The following is a 26,843-nucleotide window of genomic DNA, read 5'->3' on the forward strand; positions in this document are numbered from 1 at the left end:
ACAGTTAAAAATATGGTGACTGTATCAAAGCGTGAGCTCAGTGTTGTACACAAAACCAATTAAAGATATGAATGTAAGATTATATCACTACAAACAAGGCCACCCCTGTTGAGCTTTTCAGCTGCATTAAAGTGAGATGATAATAGTTGATCAGTGAATAAACCACAGTGTTTTAGGGATCCAGAGCATATAGGAAATGTTGATTTGTATTATTGTTCCCTTTTGATCTCAGTCGTGCTGTGTTTGGTCACATAATGATATGTTTGATGAAGGAGTAGAGAGTGGAAGCATGCTTTTCAATTTCAGCGTCGTTATATCAGGGTACACATTTGTATTGTTCAATCACTGTAATAAGATTGGTTAAGCCCAGGAAAATAAGGTCACAGATTTTGTATTGGCGAAATATCTGAATCTGATCTGAAGCTGTGCTGCCAATAGGTCACTTTAGTAATTATTGTGTGAGTTCAATAATGTTATGCCACGCGACCCCAACCCACCCACTCCCTAGCTGCCATGGCAACCTGGCAGAGATTGTAGATGAGCATCTGCTGCCTACAACCATACATACATAAACACACCAGCAGTCCAAAAACCAAACCTGACAACATTAATTAGCTGGACAGACAACACAAGTGGGAAAGGGAACTTAGAACACACACAGACAGACAGTAACAATCTGAAAGAGCGTGAAAATAAAAGAAAAAAAGTGTAAGCTGCTCTGTACGTCTGTGGACGTCCAAAACTTACTTTAAGTGTCGGCAGCACCACATATGTACATGGAAAAGCCCTGCTGCCAAAATTCTAACCCAGAAAACAGACAAAAAAATACAGAAGAACAAACATAGATGTTGTCCAAAGGAAGGTGTGTATCTGGCTGTTTATTTCATTCCAAATACCGCTGTTCATTAGCATAGTTGAAGGCTCCCAAAGCACCACGACATAGCAACAACTGTCAGTTAAAAGAAATTCTTAAGTGATAAGCAGCAGACAATTTCAACCAAATTGGATGATGCATGCAAAACACTGGTTGGGTGTGCTTTTTGCTAATCACTGTTTTTGAAGGAGAGAGAGCTCAGAGGTTGGGATATAACAGTCAGATCAGTCAGCTTCTCGTCACTTCTGGATGGTAAAAAAAAGATTGGTTTAGTGCCCTGGATTTTAATGATGTTGTGAATGGTTTCGCTCAAAGGGAAAAAACAAAGTTGATCCAAGCTAAGACAGCTCACAAAATTGCAAGTTATGATGCAATAAAGTATGTTGTAGTTTTTGAGGCTCTTTGAAAAATGTTTTTGGGATTTGGAAGAGGGAGAAGCCTCAAAACTGTGATGACAAAGCACAATAGTAGTATTGTATACTTTGATTCCCAGGCTACTTGACTCACCCCTTGTTAAAGTCAAGCTTTATTTTTTTCATTTTCTATGTAGCACATAGACAACTAGAAGTGACATAGAGAGGCGTAGAAAGATGCAATAATCCATTAATTCACGCAAGAGTTTTAGAATGAGGCTTTAGGAAACAAACTGTGATTTGACCAGAAAGTATCAGCCAATCTTCAGCCACAATACCTCATCTATCTCTTAACAGGTGTGTGTGTGTGTGTGTGTGTGTGTGTGTGTATGTGTGTGTGTGTGTGTGTGTGTGTGACAAAGAGAGAGATGGATGCAGGGCCTGTGTCAATGTGTGTACCCAACTGTGTAATTATGTGAGTGATTGGACCACTTTTTACGCCCGTCATTCATTAATACGCCCACACGCAGTACAATCCCACACGCCTGCTTACCTTGACAGCAGGTTCACTTTTACTCATCTAGCGATGCCACACTTCATTACCCTCTGTTTCTCTTTTTTTCTGACATCTCTCACCTCTCATCTTTTTCCAGTTTCTCCCAAGATCAAATTCCCCGCCCCCCCCTGTCCCCCCATTTCTCCTATTCATACCTCTCTCTTTAGCAGTTTCTCTTACGCTGAATTTCTCTACTGGCTGCATTTTTCATATTGTTGTTTCCCTCTCCTTCAATTTTATTCTTTCACTCTGTTGCCTGCATTTGCTATTTGTTTTCCAGAGTATTACGTCACCTTTCAGAGAACCATAATTACATTGACATCACTGAAATTCAGTTACCTAACTGCCTGGAAAAAAAGGGGGGGGGGGGGGGGATCAAGGAATGTCTGATACAGACAGACCACACACATGCACAATATTCAGTTTCAACAAAATAAGCAAAAATCATTCATCTTAAGAACTATAAATTACTACAAGTGGAAATAAGCAATTACACCTTTCAGGGATTTAGTGTCATTCTGGACCCCGATCTCAACCCTTTCCATAGGCTTAAACTCTAGTGACCCTTTTTCAAACTGAAGATCAACAAAATGCACTAACCTTAGAAATGTCCTCACTTCCTCAACTGTTTTAACACTCCCACTCATTCTCACACTCACCCACACACAATTTGTCCAGGATAGTTTAGGCATACAGAATATATTTCAGATTTTGGCAACTTTTCTGATTTTTTCCTGGGCTTCAGGCAACAGGCGCTCATTTTAATATGTGACAGGGGGACAGAAACAGAGCTGTCAATGAAGAAGAGAGAGAAGACACAGAGACACACAAAAAGTTTAAGAGACAAAAATAATCAAAAGGGACGGATGGAGAGAAACAAACAGGCAATAAGACCATTCAAGGAGCCATAGTTGGATTACTGTTGTCCCCCTTTTAATATAAGCACATAGTAAAAAGTGATGGTGTTGGCCACCTGTTTAAGACAGGTGGCCAACTGGGCAACGTGTGTATGGGACTAAACGCTAGTCTGAAGAGGTTTATCGCTATGGGAAGTGAGGCTCTCCGTGTGTAGAAAAGTACCGTAGGCAGTAGCTGCCGCTGACACAGTGATGCACATACTTTTCCATGGCTAGTGAAGTTATAGCAGTCAGTGTTTTATGTTTGCTGCAAAGACAAACTAAATCACCTGATTAATGCAACGTTAACACAACGTCTCCCGGACATTTCAAATAATTTACAGTGTTTTAAGTGTTCTTGGATACACAGAATTTGTTGCTAGTGTGTGACATGCACAGTCAATGTTGATCAATTTTTCAAACAAGCCCCGCTAGTCGACCACAACCTGAAATTTAGAGGAAGCAACACACACATACATACATACACATACATACACACACACACACAGACACACACATACATACATATATTCACTGTATAAATATATATACGGATACACACACATGTATATACGTATATACATATACATGTATATATATATATACACAGTACATATGTAAATATATACATATATATATATGTATATATACATACATACATACATACATACATACATACATAGGTGTATACATAAACATATATACATAAACATACATATATATATATATATATATATAGAGACGCGCACACACACACACACACACACACACACACACACACACACACACATAAAGAGTAAAGGAGTAGAGGTAGGTGAAAAGTAAAAATAACTTGAGATGATAGGGTAGAGAATGAAATAGAAGATGGGTACAATACGATGGATGAGTGCGGATAACAGACATTTTTGTGCCTTAACACAACCAAACTGCAACTATTTCACAACAGTAACAATGTGTTTAAAACCGCAACAGTAACGTTCTTTGGTTTAGATATGCAGGTGGAAAACGCTCCTGTGGGTCATATTTACTGGCCCCGCTAAAGGCGCTAATTTATGAAACCCTTCTGTGGGTTGTATTAGGGTAGGAATGAAAGGCATTCTGCAGTCTGCTAATTCCGTATAATGGCCTGCTGCTAAGCATTACAGACTGTTGCCATGTATATCCGAGCGTGCCACGGTCGCAGTTCTGTTCACTCTGGAGGACATCCATCAGTCCGCGGAAAGAAGTCTCGTTAATTTATCAGCTGTGGCAAAACTGGGGAAAAGTAGAGCAAGATCCTGTCCTTCAAGCCAGGCAACAGAAGCAGATCTGGGAAGCTCCTATTGCTACATCTTTAGATACAGTTTACGCAGTTACTTCAGCAGTAGAGACAATAGTTATTGCTAAATTACAACATCGTGTTTATAGGTGTGTCAAACGCAGCACCGGTGCAAAAAAGATGAGGACAGAAACATCAACATCAATATTTCCAAAGAAGCCCCATTCAAGTGGACTCACTTCACCGTTAATGGAAATCTTTGTTTTAATGTGAATTATAAGTTTACGTTGCTATGGACGCAGTGTTCCAACCATAGAGATGCAACGGACTATTTTCTTTAGGGGAATTAATAGAATCATTTTGAAATCAATAAAATCCTTTAAAAATTAATATTTTGTGTTGAATTATTGATTTATTTGGTAAGTAGCCGTGTAATATACATTACGAACCTTTTTAGGGTATTCACATTAGGGTCCTGCATCACCCTGTCGGAATTATATTTCTTATAATGACCGTCTCGCTCTACATTATCTCAACATTAACGTTGCATGGTTTGAAGGCCTTTGAATGTTCGAGGTGAAGAAGGGAGTTGAGCAGTGGAGAAAGAAACACACAGAGAGAGATAAAGAGGAATGATGTCAGGGAGGAAAGAGAGAGAGAGCCGGAGTGTATTCGGCCTGGTCTGGCATCATCACTTTTTATTGCTTCATACATTAAAGTGTCATCTCTCATATCCAGCACAGCGGACATTTTAATATCACCTACTGAGGTAATACACCACCAATGTAACATTTCTCTCTCTTTTTCTCTCTCTCTCTGACTTCTATTTCTGCTTCAACTTTATCACCATGGTGGCCTTTTAGTTTCTCGCTCCCAGATTCTCTCTCTGTCTCTGCTTTTCCAACCCTCTCTCTATCATTTTCCTTTCCTCTTAGCAAGGTCTAACATAATTCACATGTACATTAACAGAGAATGTGTCCCTCAACAGGTTTGGAGGAGCCATGGGTTGCCATAACCATTTCTCATGTCCTATATTAATATTGTGCTACATACTCTATATATCCTAAACTACTATTCAACTATAAAAAATATAATTTTACTACAGTAAAGACACATGATATATTTTAACATCAAGTTTAGTCTATTCACAGGTCATCAACATTTAGGTAATTTTTTTCAAAGACACACACACGCAGGATGGAAATGGAAAATCTTGTATGAGTAAATGATGGGCCGGTGGCTTGGAAGCAGCCGTCAGAGCTATTCCCTGCTTTACACGACGGCGATAATTATACTGGTTGGGCTGTGCGCACACAATCACACACACACACACACAAGGACACACGCGCACACGCACACGCGCACAGCCTGTCTGACAGCAGGAATTAGCAAAGAGAAGTGCAGCTAACGCCCGGTAACGAGACATCCAGCTTCTCGCCCACTGAATCCTGTTTGTGTGTGTGTGTGTGTGTGTGTGTGTGTGTGTGTGTGTGTGTGTGTGTGTGTGTGTGTGTGCAGCCCAACCAGTATAATTAATATACTCATTGGTACGTCGTCTCACCAGCTCTCTGTCTCTCTCTCTCTCTCTCTCATATTTTTTCAGCTAACATTTGTAAATATATTTTCCTGATCTGTTTATATTCTGAGCAGGAGAATAAAAAAGAAATGCTGATTATGCTCTGTGTGTCCTAATTAACATGTTAGCATACTCTGATTCTGGTTAGCGATGTTTTTGCAGGAGCAGCGGATCTCTTTGGCCAGACTGTGTCCCTGGAGCTTTTCCATGCAGTTTTTTTTTTGCTTAAACTTATCAATGTCAGCAATGTATTTTATTGTCCCCACATAAAAGCTTATGTATTTGCAGTAGCATCCGATATATTTTATGGCAGTAGGATTACACACCGTCTCTGTGCTCCTTGGATATGGGGAGCAGGAGGCTATTGATCATCAATGTTTACAGTTTTTAGAGCAGATTCATATATATTCATCGCTCACCAATATGTGGCCATTTGTGTTATATATCCAGAAATTATCCAGACATTATGGCTTGTGTTACATTGTTTTTTTACTTTGCCTCTGAGCGGTCACCTGTGACATAGGTGTTGGTATGTATATGAATGTCCATCTTGATTTTTTTATTTGATAAGGTTCCCCATTAGCTGATGCAGAACATCAGCTACTCCTCCTTGGGGTGAATTGAAATAATCTGCTCCAGCCTCCAGTCGATAACATTTACCTTAATGAGTGAAGTAAAGGATTTGAGCGAAGTATTTAGAAACTGTTCTTATTAAAGTTAGGGGACGCAGATGGGGCCAGGTGTGTGGTACACAAGTAAACATCCAAACTTTCTCTCTGTCACAAACTCTCTCACTCTATCTTTCTATCATTTTCTTGCTCTCTGTCTCCTTTGTTGCTATGGTAACAAGCTGTGCGGGGGCTGTGATACGGCATACATCACACCCATCTCACTGAGCTCATTGGAATAGAAGGAAAGACAGGGAGACAGAGACAAATGGGTGACAGGGTTTGGTGTATGCATTGAGTTTCCGTTGTCCGATAATTAGTCATTGACTGCAAAAAAACGAGAAAATTATAGTAGTCTCCGGTCAGATTGACTGGTGGAAATAATTCCCTCTACACAATCTGAATTGTGTTCAAATAATCTACAGTGATTTTCATATGTTTTGTTCTATTACAACAATGAAAAAATCATGTTTTTTTTGTTTGTTTTTTAATGACTGTAGGCTGTAGCGTATGCGATAAAGGAAAAAACTACATGTTGCGTTCTTGCCGATTGAACTCAGGAGTAGGCTAGGACTACCGTAGATTCACAAACTACAAACTGCAACATGTAAGCGGGAAAGTCAAAGCCTAAGCAAAACAGGACAAGATTACCAATTCAGTGTTCAAGTTAACATCCAAAATTTGCTGAAATTTTATTGAATTCATTTTTCCTTCTACTCATGAAATCTTCCCTGTGCCACTGGCTGCAGACCTACCCCAAAGCATGATTGATCCACCCCCATGCGTAACAGTTGGAAAGAGGTTCTCTTCATTAAATTCTCTGCCCTTTCTTCTCCAAACGTACCTTTGCTCATTCTGGCCAAAAAGTTCTATTTTAACATCATCAGTCCACAGAACTTGTTTCCACAATGCATCAGGCTTGTCTATATGTTAATTTGCAAACTTCAAACGCTGATTTTTGTAGTGAGGACGTAGAAGAGGTTTTCTTTTGAGGACTCTTCCATGAAGACCATATTTGTACAAGTATCTCTTTATATTGCAATGGTGTACCACAACTCCAGTCTGCAGGGTCTTTTTGTATGGATCGTGCAGTCAAACGTGGGTTTTGACTTGCTTTTCTTACAATCCTGCGAGCTGTTCTGTCTGATATTTTTCTTGGTCTTCCAGATCTTGCTTTAACCTCCACTGTTCCTGATGACTGCCCTTTCTTAATTACACTCCGAACCGAGAATATTGGCATCTGAAAACGCTTTGCTGTCTTCTTATAGCTTTCTCCTGCTTTGGGAGCGTCAACTATTTTCAGTTTCAGTTTTCTAGACAACTCCTTAGAAGAACCCATGGTGCTGATTGTTGGGGCCAGGTCAGATGAGTCGGGGCATTTAAAACCTTAAGATTGACATCACCTGGTCTTTCCAGACAATGACTGAGAACAATCCATGACACTGTCAGGTCTCAGCTTTCCAAAGGGGGCAGTACAAGGTATTAACTCTGCTGGGTGCCCAAACTTTTGCAGACACCATTTTTTAGTTTTTTTTTATGTTGAAAGTGTAAATGATGGAAATAAAATGTATGTTTTTGTGACTTATTATACCAATGTCTAATCTGTCATTTCATGCCTTTTGGAGATTTTTCCATCTTTTCTTGGCTTCTTTATGCACATTAATACTACTTTTTACCTGGGGTGCCCAAACCTTAGAGCCCCACTGTATAATAATTACGCTTTCTGAATGCCTACATGATTGTTCTGCCAAAACATCCAAATTTTTCAATGTCTTTCTCTGTTCGTTTGGAACTGAACAATGAATTGTCAGAAGCCAGTGTAAACCAGTCCATTTCCTCAATACATTTCTAGAGTCAGCCAAGGCAAATCCATTTTCAGTTAATATTTAATTTAATGACCCATTTCTTCCTGTAACCCATTAACATATTAGGCAACTGAACAAATTGCCTAATGTGATGAATGGATAGAAGCCTCTGTGTTACCTAGCAGAAGAGTTTAAATCTTAAAAATGTAATAAGACAACGTGTAAATGTAATCCCATTTTCTTCAATTCGTCCTATTTTCCTGTGCCGTTTACATAAAGCAACAAAAAAAAACAATTTGTGTGTATATATGGGGTCTGACAAAACACTCGGCAGCTTAAAGTTTTCCATTTTCACATAGTTTGTTTCACTAGGGGAAACAAACAATGTTTCTCAGAAGTATCATAGTTGATATTTCACTTAATTAACTTTGACTAGTACAGAGTCAGAGCTAAATTCAGGGGACAATTAATTTCTTGTCCAGCCTTTCAAACTTTCAAAACGTGTGATGTATGAAAAGCGAGAAAATGAGAAGCTAGAAAGACACTTAAAAGGTGCTGTCGATGAAAATAAATCAGGCAGACAGTGGAAGTCAAGTCTAGAAATGGACCAAGTTGGAGGTAATTTGTGTCCTGTTAAAATCTATGTTGTCATTACTTTATGTCAAATCCATACCAGCGTAATAAAAAGTACATTTGAATGAATGTTCAGAAAATTTAGCATACAAAACAAAAGGGGGAACCCTTTAGATTCCTGTGGTGATTACTATTACTATTAACAAGTATAAAAACGATTAGTTTGGTGTGTATGCGTCTGTGTGTGTCCCACAATATATATAATGCTTAAATGAGAGCATGCAACAGACTGACAGAGCAAACAATGTGTAACAACACATACAGTATTCATTAACACACAAATTCAGACAAGTACAGATATATATTTACTGTGGTTAACCGTCTACCTCCCTTCCCTACTATCACTTTCTCTGTCTCTTTTGTTTTCCAGTCTCGCCCTCCTATCCTCTATAATTCCCAGCACTTTCCCTGTTGGCGTGGATAAGAGGATAAGGCCATTCCCTGGGAGGGCAATAAGAGGATGAATATGTGTTTGTAGGTGAGTTGTGTGTCAGCCCATACCTAAGTGTGTGCGTACATTTGTTGCATTTTGAACATGTTGGTAAGCCAACTGAATACAGGTGTGTTTAGGTGTATAGTTGTGTGTAAGTGTTTGTGCGTCTACATTATGTTGGCTGACTGTGTGTGTGTGAGGTCTGCCCTACATATGGAAAACCTCCTAATTCCCTACAAAGAGACTGAGTTGGAATACCATTAGAAAATCCAGTGTATTCTTTAATCAGCCTGTCTCTTTCAGTGGGAACAGAAAGAAAAAAGATGAAGGGGATACACAGCATTAGAACTGCTTAATGACATGATTTTTTGAGAAAGCAAAAAGAAGAAAAACAAATTGACCTGTCTATATGTGCATGGACCCGTTCCTTTTTTGCTACAGCCTGTACCTCAACCTGCGCATGTGTTTGTTCCCTTGTCTTGTCTTGTGTGTGTGTGTGTGTGTGTGTGTGTGTGTGTCTGTTTCTGCATGTGTTGTTTTTTCTCCCTCCCTCCCAGCTTTCTTCTCTGTGTTTTTTGGCTCTGGGACGTGTTCCATTGTCTCAGTGTATTGTTTGTAACAAAAAAGTACACCTCACAGTGTGACCACTCAATGTTCCTCCATAAAAACATCAAGTGTTGTTAAAAACAGGATTTGAATTTAAAATGACTTATTTTTTGCATAAAATGTAATCACGACTCTAGCTGTTTAATGAGTGGCAAGACAGGCGAAAATTAATAAGAGTAAAAAAACAATACCTTAAAATAAAAACTATTTAAAAAAAATAACCTACACCCAGGCGCCCAGTTAGATCAGTTGGTAGAGCGGGTGGCCATATATAGAGGTTTACTCCTTGACACAGTGGGCCCGGGTTCGACTCCAAACTGTATTTTGTCCCCCCCCATTTCATGTCTTCATCTGTCCTGTCAAAAATAAAGGCCAAAAATGCCCCAAAAAGCCTAAAAAAAATCCCTACACCCAGTTGTACCGCTGGCACACGGCCAATGCAGCATTACCACAAGTTTGTGGTGCTGTGTGATGTAATGCTATTTCAGTGGCTTCAACATCCCAATAAAAATAAGTCACAGCTAAAATCTTGTGTCAGGCACCGACCTAGAGGGAATGGATACAACAGCAAAACATTATACAACAGCAGCAGAACCTCTCTGAAAGTGTCATTAAAGTTCATCACTATTGCGTGAGATTGGAAAATACAGTATAAAACAGCAGGTGCGACCGTCGTGTTAATTCTTTGTTCAACCAACCATATGTACACATAAATAAATACTAAACCAATGCTTCACCATCAGACACAAAGTTTTTCTTGTTTTATTTTTTCTCATTTGTTTTCTATTCATGTATCTAGTGAATACATCAGTACTGTACCATTTTTAATTTTAGCGTTTTTAAGCCACTCCGCAGGCTCTCATCCTGATGGCCTGAAGATAAAAAATTAGACAAACTGTCTGGTGTAAAGATTCATGCACTCAAAGCCAGTCTAGCAACAGGACAGATGTTGTCCTTGATATCTCTAATAAACATTCATGAGCAGAGAATACTTTTAGTAATTTCCATTCTGGTCGAGTTAAAGCAGGAAGAGAGAGAAGTAAAGTGTAAGATATAGATAAGACAGGAGAAGCCGGAGAAAAAGAAGGAGACAGAGGGGCAAAAGATAAAGACAGATACTGACGGAGAGACTGAGAAAGAGACAGAAAAGCCTGTGAGTTGATTAAAGAATTTTTTGATATTAGATAGTTTCAGTTCAGCAGCCTTTTGATCGACTGTCTTAAAGAACTTCACCCAAATTGACAGAAAAAGAAAGTCAAGGTAGATTTTCAATGGGGCTTAAAATTTGAAGACATAGACCTGCAGGTTTACTTGATATGTGGTTGACACGTTTGACACATTTGACACAAAGTAAGAAAGAGATCCAAGGAACATTGACTTATTAATTTTTTCCTTTGTAGAATTGAGAGAAATATGACTTGATGTTTTACAACAGAAGAATGTCAATAACAATGACAAAACAAGAACCTTTAGATGAGCCACAGCCGCAGGTTGTGGGTAAAAAATACTGAGCACCAAGCAATCGGCCTATTCTGAACAGGCACACGCTGCACTAGGAACACAAATAACAAAAAATCTGGCCTGTGAAAAGGGCCATAGTTCACTTTTTTAATGTAGGTTGAGAATGCAGTCGGACAGGCAAAGACAGGGATATCATGCACGGATGTGCAGAGGAAGTGGAATGTAGGCACAAGGAAGAATGTAGAGAAGAAAAAGGTGAAGCATATAAACGTCACAAAGCAGACCACATTCATCTAGGCTCATCAACATCAGCACCATGTGTGTCATCTACAGAAGGCTGGCCCAACCTTTTCAAGGATCACTCAGAATTTAAAAGTTACTTCAGTACCTCTGTGATAGCCACACTATTCCAGCTAAAGATGGATGGTCTCCTTCAGCGGTGTTACAGATTAGATAAAGAGAATAATGCGTCTACTCAGAGTCAGTGAGATCTACAGATACAGAAAACGGCACAACAGTAACCTGTAAGAAATGTCTCACTTTTTATGAGACCTATGTACAACTAAGTTCTGCTCAGGTGGAGAAGACCGAAGGGATCCAGGTACAGAGTGCATAACAACTTTGGCATGATGCAAGGAAGCTTCGACTGACTGAGCAGCAAAGAGAGTCCCCATAAGGGGCACTACTAACCCACAAAAAATCCTAAATTAACACTTGCATCCCACCTTTACTGGCAATACTGCAACTAAATATGCAAAAGAAAATGAGCACATAGCCACACAGCGCATGGGGGATCAAGGGCACACTGTGGAGAGAAAGGCCTGGTAGTTTGTCCTGACCATCCCTTGTTTGGAGCCAGCCCAGATTTAAGACTCAGCACAACTCTTTGAGATTAAGTGTCCCCGAAAGAGTCCTGTGTCACTTGCGGAGTTTCTTGGTCGGCCAAATGGTGACATCAGATGCGTAAGTGATAGAAATGATCTCATTCTTCCAAATGGGGTAAGTGGATACTACCTACAGGTGGGTTCACGAATATTGTTACTTATGTGTGAACTACTGCAACATATATTTGTGAACTTTCATTAAAACATTAATGAGCCAGTAAGCCTTTGACGTTAACATTACTAAGAAACGGCTACTTCAGCTATCTCACTGGAAGTTGCACCCATAATAATTTCTACAGTAGCAGTACGAGAATAAGGTGGTGGACAAAGTACATTAGCATTAGCTACTAGTCAACCAGCACTTGTACTGTAGGCACCTAAGCATTTTTCTTCTTTGTTCCCCCTACAGGTTGGGAATGGAATTGGCCATTACTGTTACCATTACCATTATTCTTATGTCTCATTCCAACGAGTTCAAGAACCACTGAATCTTTTGATTTTGGAAATGATATTTCCAAATATAGGTACAAAAGAATCATTGGTGTTGGATTGATCGATATTGAAATCAATCAATATTAATAAATAAGGTATGTGTTAGTGCTGCACAATTAATCAAATTTGAATCACAATCACAATTTTGGCTTCCAACGATCAAATCACGCGATATTTTAAATGCTTCATTCCGTTCATAGAATGCTCCGTTTTTTTTTTTACAACGCCAATCTACCGCTCTGTAAACCACTGTCTGATCATGTGCCAATCTGAATTTTTCCCTCCACCGTGCAGCTTAGTTTGTAGATGTAGACAGTCAGAGGATAGAGTAATAAGAGGAAAATTCCACAATAGATAGCAGTCGGTCATATGTCGGTCACGAGGTTAACCAGTAAACGCAACATTTACAACAAGTTACTGAATGCAACTAACTTCAGTTCGCAAAATAATAGCGTGAGACGGAGCCTGCTGGACCCATTCATAATGAGTCAGACGTCACTCTTTAAGTATGTCCATCGCACTCCCTCTTTATTCCTAGCTCTTTTAATCAGTTATTGTTTATGTTTTGTTTTTTAAATGTATCCTAGTTTATTTATTTCACATGATTTTTCATTTACATGAGTTTCAGCTGTATGCATGTACAACATACCACTTCAACATAAGGACTGTAGCACAAAATGGATGTGAAATAAGTTATAAATAGATTATGTTATAATTAATCGTGATCTCAATATTGATATTTATATAATATTAATATTGATCAAAATAATTGTGATTATCATTTCAGCCATAATCGTGCAGCCCTGGTATCTGTTGTTTAACTGTGTCTAAAGTGGGATGTTATCAATGGCAAAGCAATGCCATGTGGCAGAAAAAAAATTGTATCACATTTACTGAGGAACCCCCAAAGTTTGTAACTAATCGCGGGTCAAAAATCATGAACCAAATCGTCGTTTGGTGCAACCTTACAGCCCTAGATATTATGCATCCAAAAATCTACACATTTCCAAGTAAAAAAATGTGTTCAGTCCCAAAGCTAGATGCCCCGTTTAGACTATTGGGAACTACAAAAAAGATTTTAGTTATTAGAACAGATTTCCAATGTTAAAACGCAGTTTAAACACATTTGCAATGTTTATCCACATAAACGGGAACAGACACACACCTGCACGCATGCAGTCTCTCATATTTGTATATTTACAGTAAGATGCTCAAATTAATAAACACTGAAAATGTACAATCACACACTAATTCTCACACACAAACACACACACAAAACCAAATGCCTCTTTATCTCCTGTCTTCATGCATCACTTTCATACATATTCCCATGTGTTTAATTAACAGCAGTATTTTATTGCAAAGCCATGAAAAGAAATCAGAATTCATTAACCATAATTTCACCAATTAAATGAGACAAAGCAGCTCTTGTTTTAATTAAGGGTAAGTTAAAACAATACCAGCAATCATTACATAGCTCCAAAACCAATAGGTCACAGGCTGGAATAGACTTGGTTTGAGTGTGCATGTACAGTATGTCTTAGTGTGTATCAGCACCTCTGTATGTTAATGTGTGCCTGTGTAAATGTGTTTGCATATATCCCAATCCCAGCGGCGATACATAAATTATACTCCTACTGTGAGCATATTTTTGTTTCATGTCTGACACAAAATCTTTTATTTGCCATGATTTTTGAAACACACACACACTTCTATGCGCTGCCCTAAACTGATAATCTCTCTTCTCTTCAATCATCTTCTCCCTTCCTTCCCATTGCTCGCCTTTCTGCATCTTTCCTTCCCCCTCCTCACTTGGTTTGCCTGCTCTGCCCTCACCATGTCTTTAATCTGCTCTCACTATCATGCAAGTGTACAATCCAGTGTGGATCAATTTTAAGGTGTTGAGACATCTCAGATGTTTTGCCACACATTTAACATTTCTTTTAAATTTCTCAATTTAAAACCACAAGGAAGTGTGGCCTTAACAGACAGCTGTGTTGTGTGGCGGAAAACTCCAGGGGTCTGACCTCTGCTAAACGATCAGTTTAGGGTCTCAATTCGCATACCGGTATATCAAATTTTGACAAAAATGCATGTGTGAGAGATGATGAGATAAAGTCCCAAATGAGAGAAAAAGAAAAGGGTAAAGGAACAGGCTAATAGGAAGGGACAATAATATTAATAATCAGGGAAAGTCTGACAAAGATGAGAGAAATGTGACAAAACAAGAGAGTCATGGAAGATGAGAGGGCAGTGGGCCCGTAGAATATGAGCACAGAAATGTTCAGGCTCTGATCTGAATTTCACTGAAATGGCCATTGGCATTATAAATAAACCCCTCTTGTAACAGTGCTGAACATAGTTATTGTCACTCTCCTTATGACTGCTAAACAGTACACATTTTCTGACAGTAACACACATAGCATTAATATGGTTGCACCCACGCATACACATAGCCATGCATGCGCATGCGCCACATATCACCCCAGCTGCTAGGCTGGATTCATCCAAATATGGCAGGGGATATTTCATGGCAACAGCAGGCAGATAGGATGCAGACTTGTGCTGGATGATCTCCAGAGGTAGACTGTTTTTTTACTTTTGATTCAAACTATTCTCCTTCAATTCATTCAATAGTATGGTCCATATCTTCAGCATCAACACTATCTGCCTCTTGTAATATCACAGAGAATCCAGCAGAGGTTACATTATTGGCTGCGATGGAAATGCAACTACACTGCTTGAACTGTAAGATTGCAAACATACATTGGTTTTAACTTATGACGTAGTTATATAATTTGTATTTGTACTTTTAAATAATGTTTTCGCAGTTTTTCATCAACTTGGGTCTCATTGAGAACATGCACAGCACAGAGTATTTCCCTGGAATCTGTTGCTGCAAAACAGCTGCAAATGAGAAAATACAGACAATTATAAATGGCACTGATGGAGTGGACACACAGTTACAGCTAAAAGGCAGACGGTGCTTGGGTGGGAAACATTTTTGAAACTGAGATGACTGATCATGAAATACAGAGATGTTGTTGCTGTGAAGTCAACCATATTATAGGTCTAAGCTATTACCACTGGCTGCCCTGCATTGTCTGGATGGAAATGTATTGCGAGGAAGGACAGTGCTTCAGTGCATGTTGGGTAAGCACGTGTGTAAATACAATCTTAAACTCCTGCAACAGAGCACGGCTCTGCCTCCTCAGTTCCAGAACACCCTGTCAGAGCTCAGCTCCATCTCCTTCAGCACTAAACATTTTTCCCCAAATGTTTTGAGTGTACCCCCAAATGTATTTTGAAAAGTTGACTGACAAATTTGAAACTGTACGTCGCTTAGTTTCCACTCTTGCTGTAAAAAACTGTGCAGTTTCAAGTTTATAGATGCGCTTTGCTGTCAACATGCTGCGGCAGATGTGTCGTGTTTAAGCTCTGTGTATTTCTGCTGTAGTTTCAAAGTAGAAGCAGAAGCAGCATACAGCCACTTCCCTGATACTTCCCTCATTCAGAGACCAGAGCCCCAAACAGGGCTCTGTGTCTATCAGAAGGTCTGAGATAAGCAGAGCAATCATGTATTGCACAGCAGGCTATGGTGCAGGTAGGTCATTTTCTGAAATATAGGACTTCATTGCGACGTTATTATTATTATTACTGTAATAGCCGATTATAACTATTTTACACAAAAAAATCACAACTCCTCCAAACCTCTGAGAACACAGATGGTATGAGTTATATTTTGAATGTGCACAGTTTTGGACATGAGCGGAGATCTCGCTCAAACATCTGAAAGTACAGTCCAGGGGTTTATTATTAAATTAAAAATGAATGACAAATTAATCATTGAGTTGAATAATTGTCATGCACATTTAAGGAGGTTCCCTAACAAAATATGCGAAAGAGGAGGGAAGAATAAATGATGCCTGAGCTACATGTGTACTGACTCAGATATTATTACATAGAAAAGTGGATCTAAAGGAGAATAAATACAAAGCAATACAGAATGCCTCAGAGCCTTATTGCAATGTATTGCATCATGTTTTTATATTTGGTCTGTTATGTTTCCCTTTTACATAAAGATATTTCAGGTATAGTAATTCAGAAAAAGATAGAAATAGGTGCATAAAAATTCACCAAAATGAAGGAAATGAATTGTTTAATGTTAAAAGAATTCTGGAGGGGAACCCCCAGCCCGGATTTGTTGCCAAACGGAGTCAGTGGAAATTAACTTTATTGGAAACCTAATGACGGATCCGCAGCCGTTCTGCATCCGGTGGAAATTAGGAGTAACTGTTTCTAAGTTCACTATGAGAGGGTGGAGGATGTATCAAGATTAAAGAAATTTACTGAAATTTACCGAGTGAGTATTCATCACACACGTAACATGACCAATTCAAAAGAAGCCACAAGAGCCATCTCAAGACGCATCACATCCAGGCAATGTTAGTGAAAATCAAATCAAACCAAGCCCACTGCCCATCGCTAATGCAAATCTGCAAATGCAATCTGAAGATCTTGTAGTAGTCTATTCGATTAATGACCATACTGTGCCCTTGTGGTAATATAATTATCTTGGTGTTCTGCCCAACTGAGCTAATCGTAAGTTCCTTCAACAGACCTCCATTGAGCAGAGCAGCCACCCGTGACCATCTCCAATTTACAACTACAGTCAGTTATGATACTGATGCTAACAAAGGCTGATATTCAATTAACTGACGTAATCAAGACAGACTGGCCAGAGACAGAGGACTCCAAAATATACTGTAAAAAATATCTATTTTAAGATGCCATTGGTATCTATATTCAGCTTTAGAAATCAATTTTTTTCGCACAAGTAAAAAGCCAAATAGTGTGATCTCTTGATCCCTAAGATCAAGAAAAGTGGCCATTCAGTTTTTTATTAGCAGGACTGTTCAACTGGTATCAAGATGGGGTTGTATAATTTAAGGAAACCGAATTTTAGAGCCAATGAGGTGTATCATATCGTTTTGCTTTTTTCTTCCTAAATGGGAGTGTCCAATTCCCTGTGACTCCCAGTAGTTGTCAATGTTTGTTTTTTTACTGGGGAACAGATAAAGGGAATCTATTATGCTCTTCCATATTTTCTGTCATATCTATTTGTTACAATGTCAGATTTTCATGTTAAATGTGGCCAGAGCTTTTTCAGAATATGTTTCAGTGAAATCTGTTTGAGCAAAAAACCTCAGCTCTCCAAATGTTCTGAATGCTCTGCTTTGAAAAAAAAATTCTACTCTCGGCAAGACGTAACACAGAGCCAGGTTTCTATGATTTGTCCGGGCAGCTTCCTGCAGTTTAGGCTACTGCTTTGTTTACATAGGACTAGCTACATGCTAAATCAGGGAAAGCTGTAATCTTGGCTACCATTGTTGTTAATGTCAAAATATTTTGGGGTCACGTTACTGCTGCAACATATTTGGTTGGGGAGTATTCAGAAGCTTTTATCAGTGATTTTTTACAGTCTAAAGTGCTGCTTTTTCCTTTACAATCCACTACTAACTACAAGTAAATGCATGCTAATGCCAGGGTAACCTGCAATCTCTGCTGCTAATGTTGTTAATTCCTCCCCAACAAAACATATCCGGTTGGCTAGTTTTTGGTTTAGCGCTTTCATTGGTGATTTTTCATGGTACAAAGTCCTGCTTAGTTCCAGTCAGTCTCAAGCTCGGAGTGCAACAACACGGAGATTCCAGAGACGCGCAAACATGCGGGAGCACATTGGCCAATCAGAGCAGGTTGGGCTTTTTTGGGAGGGGGGCTTAAAGAGACAGGCATTAGGGCTGCACAATTATGGCCAAAAGGATAATCATGATTGTTTTGAACAATACTGTGATCACGATGAATTATTACGATTATTTGTTGATTTTAAACAAATCAAATTTGATTGTCTCAGAGGCTATTTATAACTGCTTTCACATCCATATTATGCTACATTGTTCTTATGTTGAAGTTGTATTTTGTATAGACATACAGCTGTAACACATGTAAATGAAAATTAGCTATCTGAAATAGAAAGGGTAGGATTTTTTTTTGTTTTATGCATCTGTGAGAAAGCTGCACTGCACTTTTATAAAATATGATATTCTGGCCATGGGTCACATCTCTGGCCCAGGTCCAGCGAGCTCCATCTCACACACTATTACTCTACGAACTGAAGATAACTGCATTCAATAACGTCTTCTGTGTTGCGATAGCGAAGTTACCAGCGGAAACACTGGCACAAATACAGGTTTACCTCTCATTTTCCTCACGTTACTCTGCCCTCTCTGACCGTCTACATCTAGAAACTAAGCTGCGTGGTGGAGAGAAGAAGTCCGACTGACACATGACCAGACAGTGGTTTACGGAGCGGTTGCTAGGCTTTGCATAAAGTTCTATTAAATTACGCATTTAAAAAATTGCTCGATCACGCAAATATGATTGTGGGAAGTCAAAATCGTGATTGTGATTAAAATTCGATTAATTGTGCAGCCCTAACAGGCACTCCAACAAAGGGTGAATAAAGGTGCAGCAGTCATGGACAATATTAGAAAAGTGTTTTTGGACAAAAAGCATGTAAACATGTTCTACTATAATCACAACATACAAGTATGAGTCTGAAAACAGTATGCAATAGGTCTCCTTTAAGCCTTGGTTATGCTAGCGCGTTCCACAGATGGTCTGTGAGCTACGAGCATGTACGGAGGCGTTTATGCTCAACACATTGTTCGTTGCAGTATTCTTTGAAACGTCAGCGAGCGTACAAACAAAATAAACTATGAATTGTTGTCTATGTGATTGTTGCTCCTCCAGAGTTCCGTGGCTTTGAGCCACCATTCCAAACAGATCAAACCCTCTGTATTGTACATAGTTCCAAACTCAACCCATGGCAGGTCATCAAAGCTATGACTGTAGCTGATCCATCCCTTTGAGGACAGGAGACGTATCTTGGTTTTATGATCTTTCTCTCTCTCCTTCTACTTTCCTAATATAATTCTATAATATAATAGCAAGGCAACCCCATATAAAGCATTTTTAGTATGGTTTAATACTTTACCTCACTCTCAGCAGGATGACAACGATGATGATGTAGTAGATGGAAGATGATGAGTGGGATGAGCATGATGATAATGAGCATCATGGTGGCGATGACAACAAAAATGATACTGGCAACGATTTAGTTACACAGCACAGATCACTGCGGGAAGAGTAGAATTACAGTAGGATTACATTTGTGGCATTTTAATGGCAATTACATTATAATGGTTAAAAAGGTTATACTCTGTTTAAAGTCTATTTCGTTCTCTGCATATTGGCTAGGATAGGTGCTAAAATCACACACACACACACACACAGATAAAAAAAAACTGCTAAGAGTAGTTTGAAAACCACCTTCAAAAAATTAAAACAGCATGTGTATCCCATGTGTGTTTTTGTGTGTGTATTTTGTTTGAGTGTATAAAGGGTAATGATGTCTGTTGATCTACGGTTGGATGTATAGTTGATTTTGGTATTTAACAACATTCAGAATGCTTCTCTATTTTTCTTTACAAAGTTACTGCTCCGCCATTTTACCAAGGCATGGCAACAATCTATATTTTTTCCGTTAACAAGTCACACAGTTCAAAATTTACTGGTCTTTGAAAATGAGTTTTCAAAACAAAGTGGACTCAAACAAGAGTTAGAAATGGTCTAGCCACAGAATAAAACTTTAGTTTCCTGCACCTGTAGCCAAAGCAGGCAACCTCCACTGAATTAATGACCTAAAATGTCTGAATCTGCCTAACTCAGCTAATTACAGTAATTGGTCTATTAGGTTTACACGTGCACGTGTGCACGTTTTGTCAGTTAGGAAATGATTGGATGCAAATGACTAAATCAGTCAATTTTATCTGGGCGGGTGTAAGTGAAAAATGTGGGAGAACGCAACCAGCACTGTCAAAGACCAGGGTTAAGTTACCTTAGAGTTTTATAATCACCAACTGGATGCACATTTTATGGAAAGAACTTGATTGAAATGAGTTTAAAGTAGATATTTACCAGCTGGGCTCTTATTTTTATATTATGGCTCTGTGTTCATAATCCTCAATGGCTCTCATAAAAGGGTTTTTTTAGAGAAAAGTGCAGAGCCACAGCTTTGCCTCTGCATCTGCCCTCCAACACATCCAGTGTGAAATCCCCTGTGTAACACTAGTTACAAAACACATTTTATTCCAACTGAATTACTGTTAATACCGACAAAGAGAAACTCACAGAGAAAACAGAGGAAAAACCCGAGCCACTGACACATTGCAATCATATTAAAATGTTCCGGGGGAAACCCTGTACTGTATATGTATGACAACATACCACTGCTCAACATAAAACAGTAGAAGTGAATGTTGTAGCTCCACTGACCTGCCGATGAGTAGGAACTCTCCTACCAGTGCCTGGCGTCTCATGGCCATGAGGATGTTGCGGACAGTCATGCCTTCACAGAAACATGCCACCACCCTAGCCTTGGGCAGGTGGCCCCTCAGTCTCTCCAGCAGCCGATCAAAGCTCGGCTCTCCAGCATTGCTCCAGATTTTGCCTAGAGAAAAATACAAACATGATCAGTGACGGATGCAACATATATCTATCTATTTCATTATTTTATTGTTTTCAAATGTCTGCCACTGTTTGAAATGTCTCTTTATAAGGTGATAAATCGACAGGCCAATCTTCACTGTAAACAATGTGTCTTCTTGTTTAGCAGATGTCTGGAAGCAATAGTCAACACTACAATATCGTTGCTGTATCGATTGAGATATTTGGTAAAAATTATCATGGTATTTGATCGCCCAGCCCTATTAATTAAAGGCAAGTTCTGCTAATAGCTGTTTGTGTGAAACAAACCCTTACACAAACTGCACACACACTAAAATGCAATGCAATTTCTTCCTCAACTACAAATTTTCTGTAATATTTAGATCAGTCATTGCTTAGTTTACTGTGGTTGTCTTGACCAGATTATCTTACCAGAGTGGGCAATACAGATTCCCTCCTTGGCTGCCATGTCCTTGAACGCTTCCATCCCACTTTCACCATAGTTGCCTGGGAAAACACAGAAAGGGTAAGGGATATTGAATTAGAGAGACTGAAGACTACTGTCTACAAAGAGAGAGGTGGAGACTGAGCAACACTTCCTGCTACAACGTAGCACATTTAAAATTTAATAGAACACAGTTCTTTATGGAAATTAAATGTAAAATCATAGATTTTGATACACTCTCTCACCAGACAATGTTGTAAAAAAATCTCATGTTTGATGTTGCAAATTGCAACATCTACTTGGTGAAAACAGTGTCAGAGCTGTAGAAGCAGCTAAATATGTGAGTGCATGTCACAGCCTTAGAGACAACAAGCTCAACAACACTTAACATCAGTCGTTCATCTTCTCACAGCTCACTCTTACCTGCTTATTTACTCCTCAAATTCATGTGTTTTCATGTTTGGGTTTTTTCTTTCTTAATTGACACAACAATCTTATATTAATATACCGTTGTTGTTTCTTTATTGACCCTAGACAAATTAATTATCGACACACTATTATAATTTTCTTGATTTTTTTGGTTAGTTTTTATGAATTTCCATAATTTAGTTTAAAAGTTGTACATGTATTTTTTTCTAATCTTATTATTGAACTTTATTACTCTAGATGCTTTGGCAATAATGTTTTCCTGACAGTCATGACGATTAAGTAATCTGAATTAGAGAGAGAGAGAGAGAGAGAGAGAGAGAGAGAGAACTACCGATCCAATCACAAACACCTATTTTTACAGTCTATGGAACACACAGGCCAAACTTGTTTCAGGTCAAAAAAACTTCAAACTTGATAAGATAACTGACATCCTTTTATTAGTAATGATGGATATAGCTCCTGTAGCAAATTTTAAAGTAATTCCGCACATTGTAATCAAAACAATACACATCCAATTGTGTACTACTACAGGTTATGTCTATTACACATAACTGCAGAGGAGGGTCTGGCTAGTCAACACAGCATTCCGAGATGCAACACGGAGCAATAGCGCCTCAGCAAAATAGCCTCAGGAAGGAACTTGTTTGGGTGGATCATGTGAACGTTCAAAGGTTTTATTATGTAGTGCAACAGAAAACTTGGATTGGTCAGATAGTCTGCTAGCTAACCCTGCAGAGATCTGAGGAGCACTTAACCATAGTCCTCATAAATCAACCAGAGTTTAAAATGCTAACAAAAAAAAGGTGGACGGACATCCAGCCAAAATGAAAGACAACCGGCTGAATTTCCGGCGGCACCTGAACAATACCGGAATTGGAACGTCGTGGCTATGGACTACCTGTATATTAACAATATAAATTTTGAACACATTATCACAGTTTGATCAGTAAATATTATAGTACCTTTATAGGAGTAGCCCATAAGACGTTAACATTATTTATTCAATTCAAGTGTGAACTGGCTTATGCAAACTATAACACATTTTCGAATTCTCGCTAATAGACAATAATTTTTTATGGAAAAGATGACAGTTAAAGACCTGATCCCTTCTATTTAAAAAAAAAAAAAAAGCCCACTGCATTAACTAGTCTGCTACTGCACTACTAAAGACTGAAGCCCAAATTTATGTCAGAGAAAGCGTCTCTCCACTGTGGCACCCGTTTCTTTGCCAGAGAAAGTGGGTGACCTGGAATTTATGCTAATAAATGGTTGTACACACTGGCAAAGAAAATGAAAGGATGAAAGGATTCCCTTTTTTAATTTCGCTTTCTCCCTTTTTTTTACCATTGTTTCTCTTTTCTCACTCAATGAGGTTGTTACCGCTTAAGATGTTGCTTTTTATGCAGTATGTAATAAAAACAGTATGCAGTCGCACAATGATAAGGTATCATTGTGCAGTGCTCTACTTTAATTGATTAGGAAAAAGAAGTGAAAAGGAGAAAAAGTGATAGAAACAGAGTGAGAGAAGGATAGAGGGAAAATAAGAAAAATCATGGCGAGAACAAAGGAGAGAACACAAAGAAAATGAGAAAGAAAGGGAAATGTACACTGAAAGAGGTCCCACAATCCATGGCTGCTGCATATCTGTGTGTTTGTGTGTGTGTGTGTGTGTGTGTGTGTGTGTGTGTGTGTGTGTGTGTGTGTGTGTGTGTGTGTGTGTGTGTGTGGGCCAGTGATGAGTGTGTTGGAGTGAAGTGTAAAGTCCTGTTATTAGTGTCTCAGTGAGAGGAATGGGAGACAGATGGTACAGACCATCCTTCCCCTGCACACATTGACACAGACACTCACGCACACATTCAGACTGTTACCATCATCAAAATCGATAAAGCTTGTAACCTACTTCACTCTGGTCTCAACAGGGATTTATGTGTGAGACATCACTCACTCACACATTCACACACACACATACACACACCCACACACCCACACACACAAAGCCTTACTTACACACAAAGACACACGCACACACGCACACACAGACACACAGACAAAGCCTGTAATGTCTCTTTATCACTCCGTTTCCACCGCTCAATCCTTCAAACATTCTTTACATTACTAGCACGTCCTTACACAAATAAACTTATGCTCTCATCACTCCCAAATAAAAACACCCACACACATTGTTTAGTTTTAAATAAACTGAAGACTACTACCAAACAGTACAAGTCAAGTCTGTCCTCTCTTCCTCACTACTAGAGCCCGACTGATATACCGGCAGGCTGATTTTAGGCATTATTTTTTTTAATATATTAAATCTGATTTATTTTTTTTAAATATACTATTTCGGACGATATATCGGAAAATATTGGATTTCTAAATAACCACATATTTGCATTGGTATCAGCCTTAAAAATCCTTTATTGGTTGGGCTCTACTCACTACTGCCCCCTAAATTAAATTGATTTTACAAGATACTTCTCCAGCAAACATTGAAATTCTCTAGGCTAATTCACACATACACATTAAGGCATGCAGACCTATTTGTCACTTAATTTCACAAATAATGACCTCATATGGCAAGCATTAAACTATGTAATCTATGTCACTAATTATCAAATGTTGATATGGACTGTGAATAAATACAATATACATAAATGAAAATTAACACAAAATCTTACACTACCCATTCCAGTTCATTAAGTTTAGTTGAGCATTTTATACTTGCATTTCCTACTTACTTCAATTCACCTCGCCCACGTAGTTTCTATTGCCTTAACTCATGCCTTTCATGAGACGCTCACACAGGCCAAACCCTCATCCATTCACCTACACACAACTAGAATTCATTATCTCCTGTGTTGCTCCACTGTGACCATCACATTTTGGAGCAAACACCTCACATACAGTACATTTATGTCAAACTCTCTCCTAACATGAGGTCACACTATTTTCTTTATACCCCTTTACCGCTTAGTGCCTTCCTCCATCCTCCTCCATTACCACCTCTTATCAGGTCTGTTACATGCAAATACATGTTACCTCCCTTTCCCCTCTTTCCCCTACTAACCCTCGTTCACTCCGGTCACAGATTTACCCAGAGAAAAACAACATGACATTTTTTTTTAACATTATTAAGTAAAGGGCATCCTCTAGCCCTTGTCTCCTATTAATCTTGATCGCTCTCCCTTTCTTGTTCTCTTAACGTTCTCCTCAATCTTCACCCAAGCCCCCACCAGCCCACATCACATCTGGACTTCTACAACAATGTGCAGCTAAATGTCAAATGCAGTAGTACCCTGTGCCAGACACTCACAGAGTTAACAAGGTTACAGAATTACAAGGCTAATAGAACACACAGACAAACACAAACACAGAACAGCATGCATCAGCACACAGATTTGCACAGACTCAACTGCATAACGTATTGTGTTTGATTAAGTATCAAATTATTGAGTAATTGTAAAGTTAGTGACAAACATGCTGTACCCGTAACGTTGTCACTTAAAATTAGGGCTGCAATTAACAATTATTTTGATTCTTGATTAATCAGGCAATTAATTTCTCAGTAAAGCTTTTCATCGTTTGATCTTAAAAAAATGTTTATTTCCTAAAGTCAAAATGTTGCTGGAAGCAATAAATGTTAGTTCTTTTTGCTGGAAAAAAATGGCTTAAACTATTTATTGATCATCAAAAAAGTTACAATTAAAAAATAGATCCTAAATTCAGTTTAGTGATGCAAATCTATTCTGTAGCTAGCAGACGGAAAGCAAATATTTAGTCTGCAGTAATTTAGTCTGGTAAGACACAAACAGCCTTACTGAACCTTCATATAAGCTCTAAGAGTTTGCAATTACAAATTAGTTTATGTGTTTATTTCTGTACAACATATATTTTTTTCTTTCTAGCCCTGTGAGTCATCCCGCAGGCCAAATGTCAGCTAGTAGCTCTGTTCAAACCACTAATTGAGTGTTATTAGCTGAGAAAATACTTCCAGACCTAAAGGGCTCATTGGCCATTAGGACTTTTAGACTTGTAGTCAAAAAATAGTGGTTGGCTATATTTGGATGAATTTCAAATGATATGTGCATGCCAGTCCTCCCATTTTTTGCACATGAATTAGCCCCAGGCTACAGACAGGATGTATAACAGCAGTTTTATAACCTTAACCAACTCTGATTGGATCTAGAAATCTACAATTTTGTCTGCCCAAAAACCACTCTTGTAAATACATTAGGGCTGGGCAATATGGAAAAAAATCAATCATCACAATATTTCTGACCAAATACCTCAATGTCAATACCGCAACAATATTGTATTGACTATTGGTACATTCACAAAATATTTACACAATGAGATTTTTGAGATCATCAGTAATGTGAATGTAATGACTAAGTGGGTAAAGGCAATTAATAGAACAACTGGAACAGTCTGTTTCTTCAGAAAATTACATTTTTTTAAACCAGGAAAACACTTTGCCTTATTACAATTTAACATTATCCAAAATCTAAGACAATATCTAGTCTCAAATCACAATGTTGATATTATAATATCGATATATTGCCCAGCTCTAAAGTACATACAGTACAGAGAAACAAACAAACACACAAACATGTACACACAAGTGCACACTATTTGCATTGATGCATACATGTGCTAATAGTCCTGTACAAGTGCAGGCAATTACGTGCCTGGTTTAATTAACAATTGCCATGCACATATATGTTCTAGTTCAGTGGCTCTCAACCGGTGGGGCGCGCCCCCCCGGGGGGGCGCGGACTCTCTCCCGGGGGGGCGAGAGTACACTATGGGAGGGGGAAAAAACTGGAAATTTTTTTAATTTTTTTTCATACTTTAACATGTACGTCAAAAGGCACAACTCTGCCGTGCCTTTGTACGTAAATGTGTT

The 26,843-nt window shown here is 38.7% G+C and overlaps 1 protein-coding gene across 2 annotated transcripts in view; it reads right to left on the reverse strand.

Moving 5' to 3' along the window:
* grm5b (glutamate receptor, metabotropic 5b) overlaps window positions 1–26,843 on the reverse strand; it is a 57,204-nt gene that overhangs the window by 20,890 nt on the left and 9,471 nt on the right. For both annotated transcript variants that reach the window (XM_034867166.1, XM_034867165.1), the window contains 2 exons: window positions 21,496–21,570; window positions 20,893–21,067 (listed from right to left, as the gene is read on the reverse strand). In XM_034867166.1, the coding sequence (XP_034723057.1) occupies window positions 20,893–21,067; window positions 21,496–21,570 (250 nt within the window). The remainder of the gene's footprint in view (window positions 1–20,892; window positions 21,068–21,495; window positions 21,571–26,843) is intronic.

The sequence above is a fragment of the Etheostoma cragini genome, chromosome 3 (genome assembly GCF_013103735.1).
Source record: "Etheostoma cragini isolate CJK2018 chromosome 3, CSU_Ecrag_1.0, whole genome shotgun sequence".
In the NCBI taxonomy this organism is placed as follows: Eukaryota; Metazoa; Chordata; class Actinopteri; order Perciformes; family Percidae; genus Etheostoma; species Etheostoma cragini.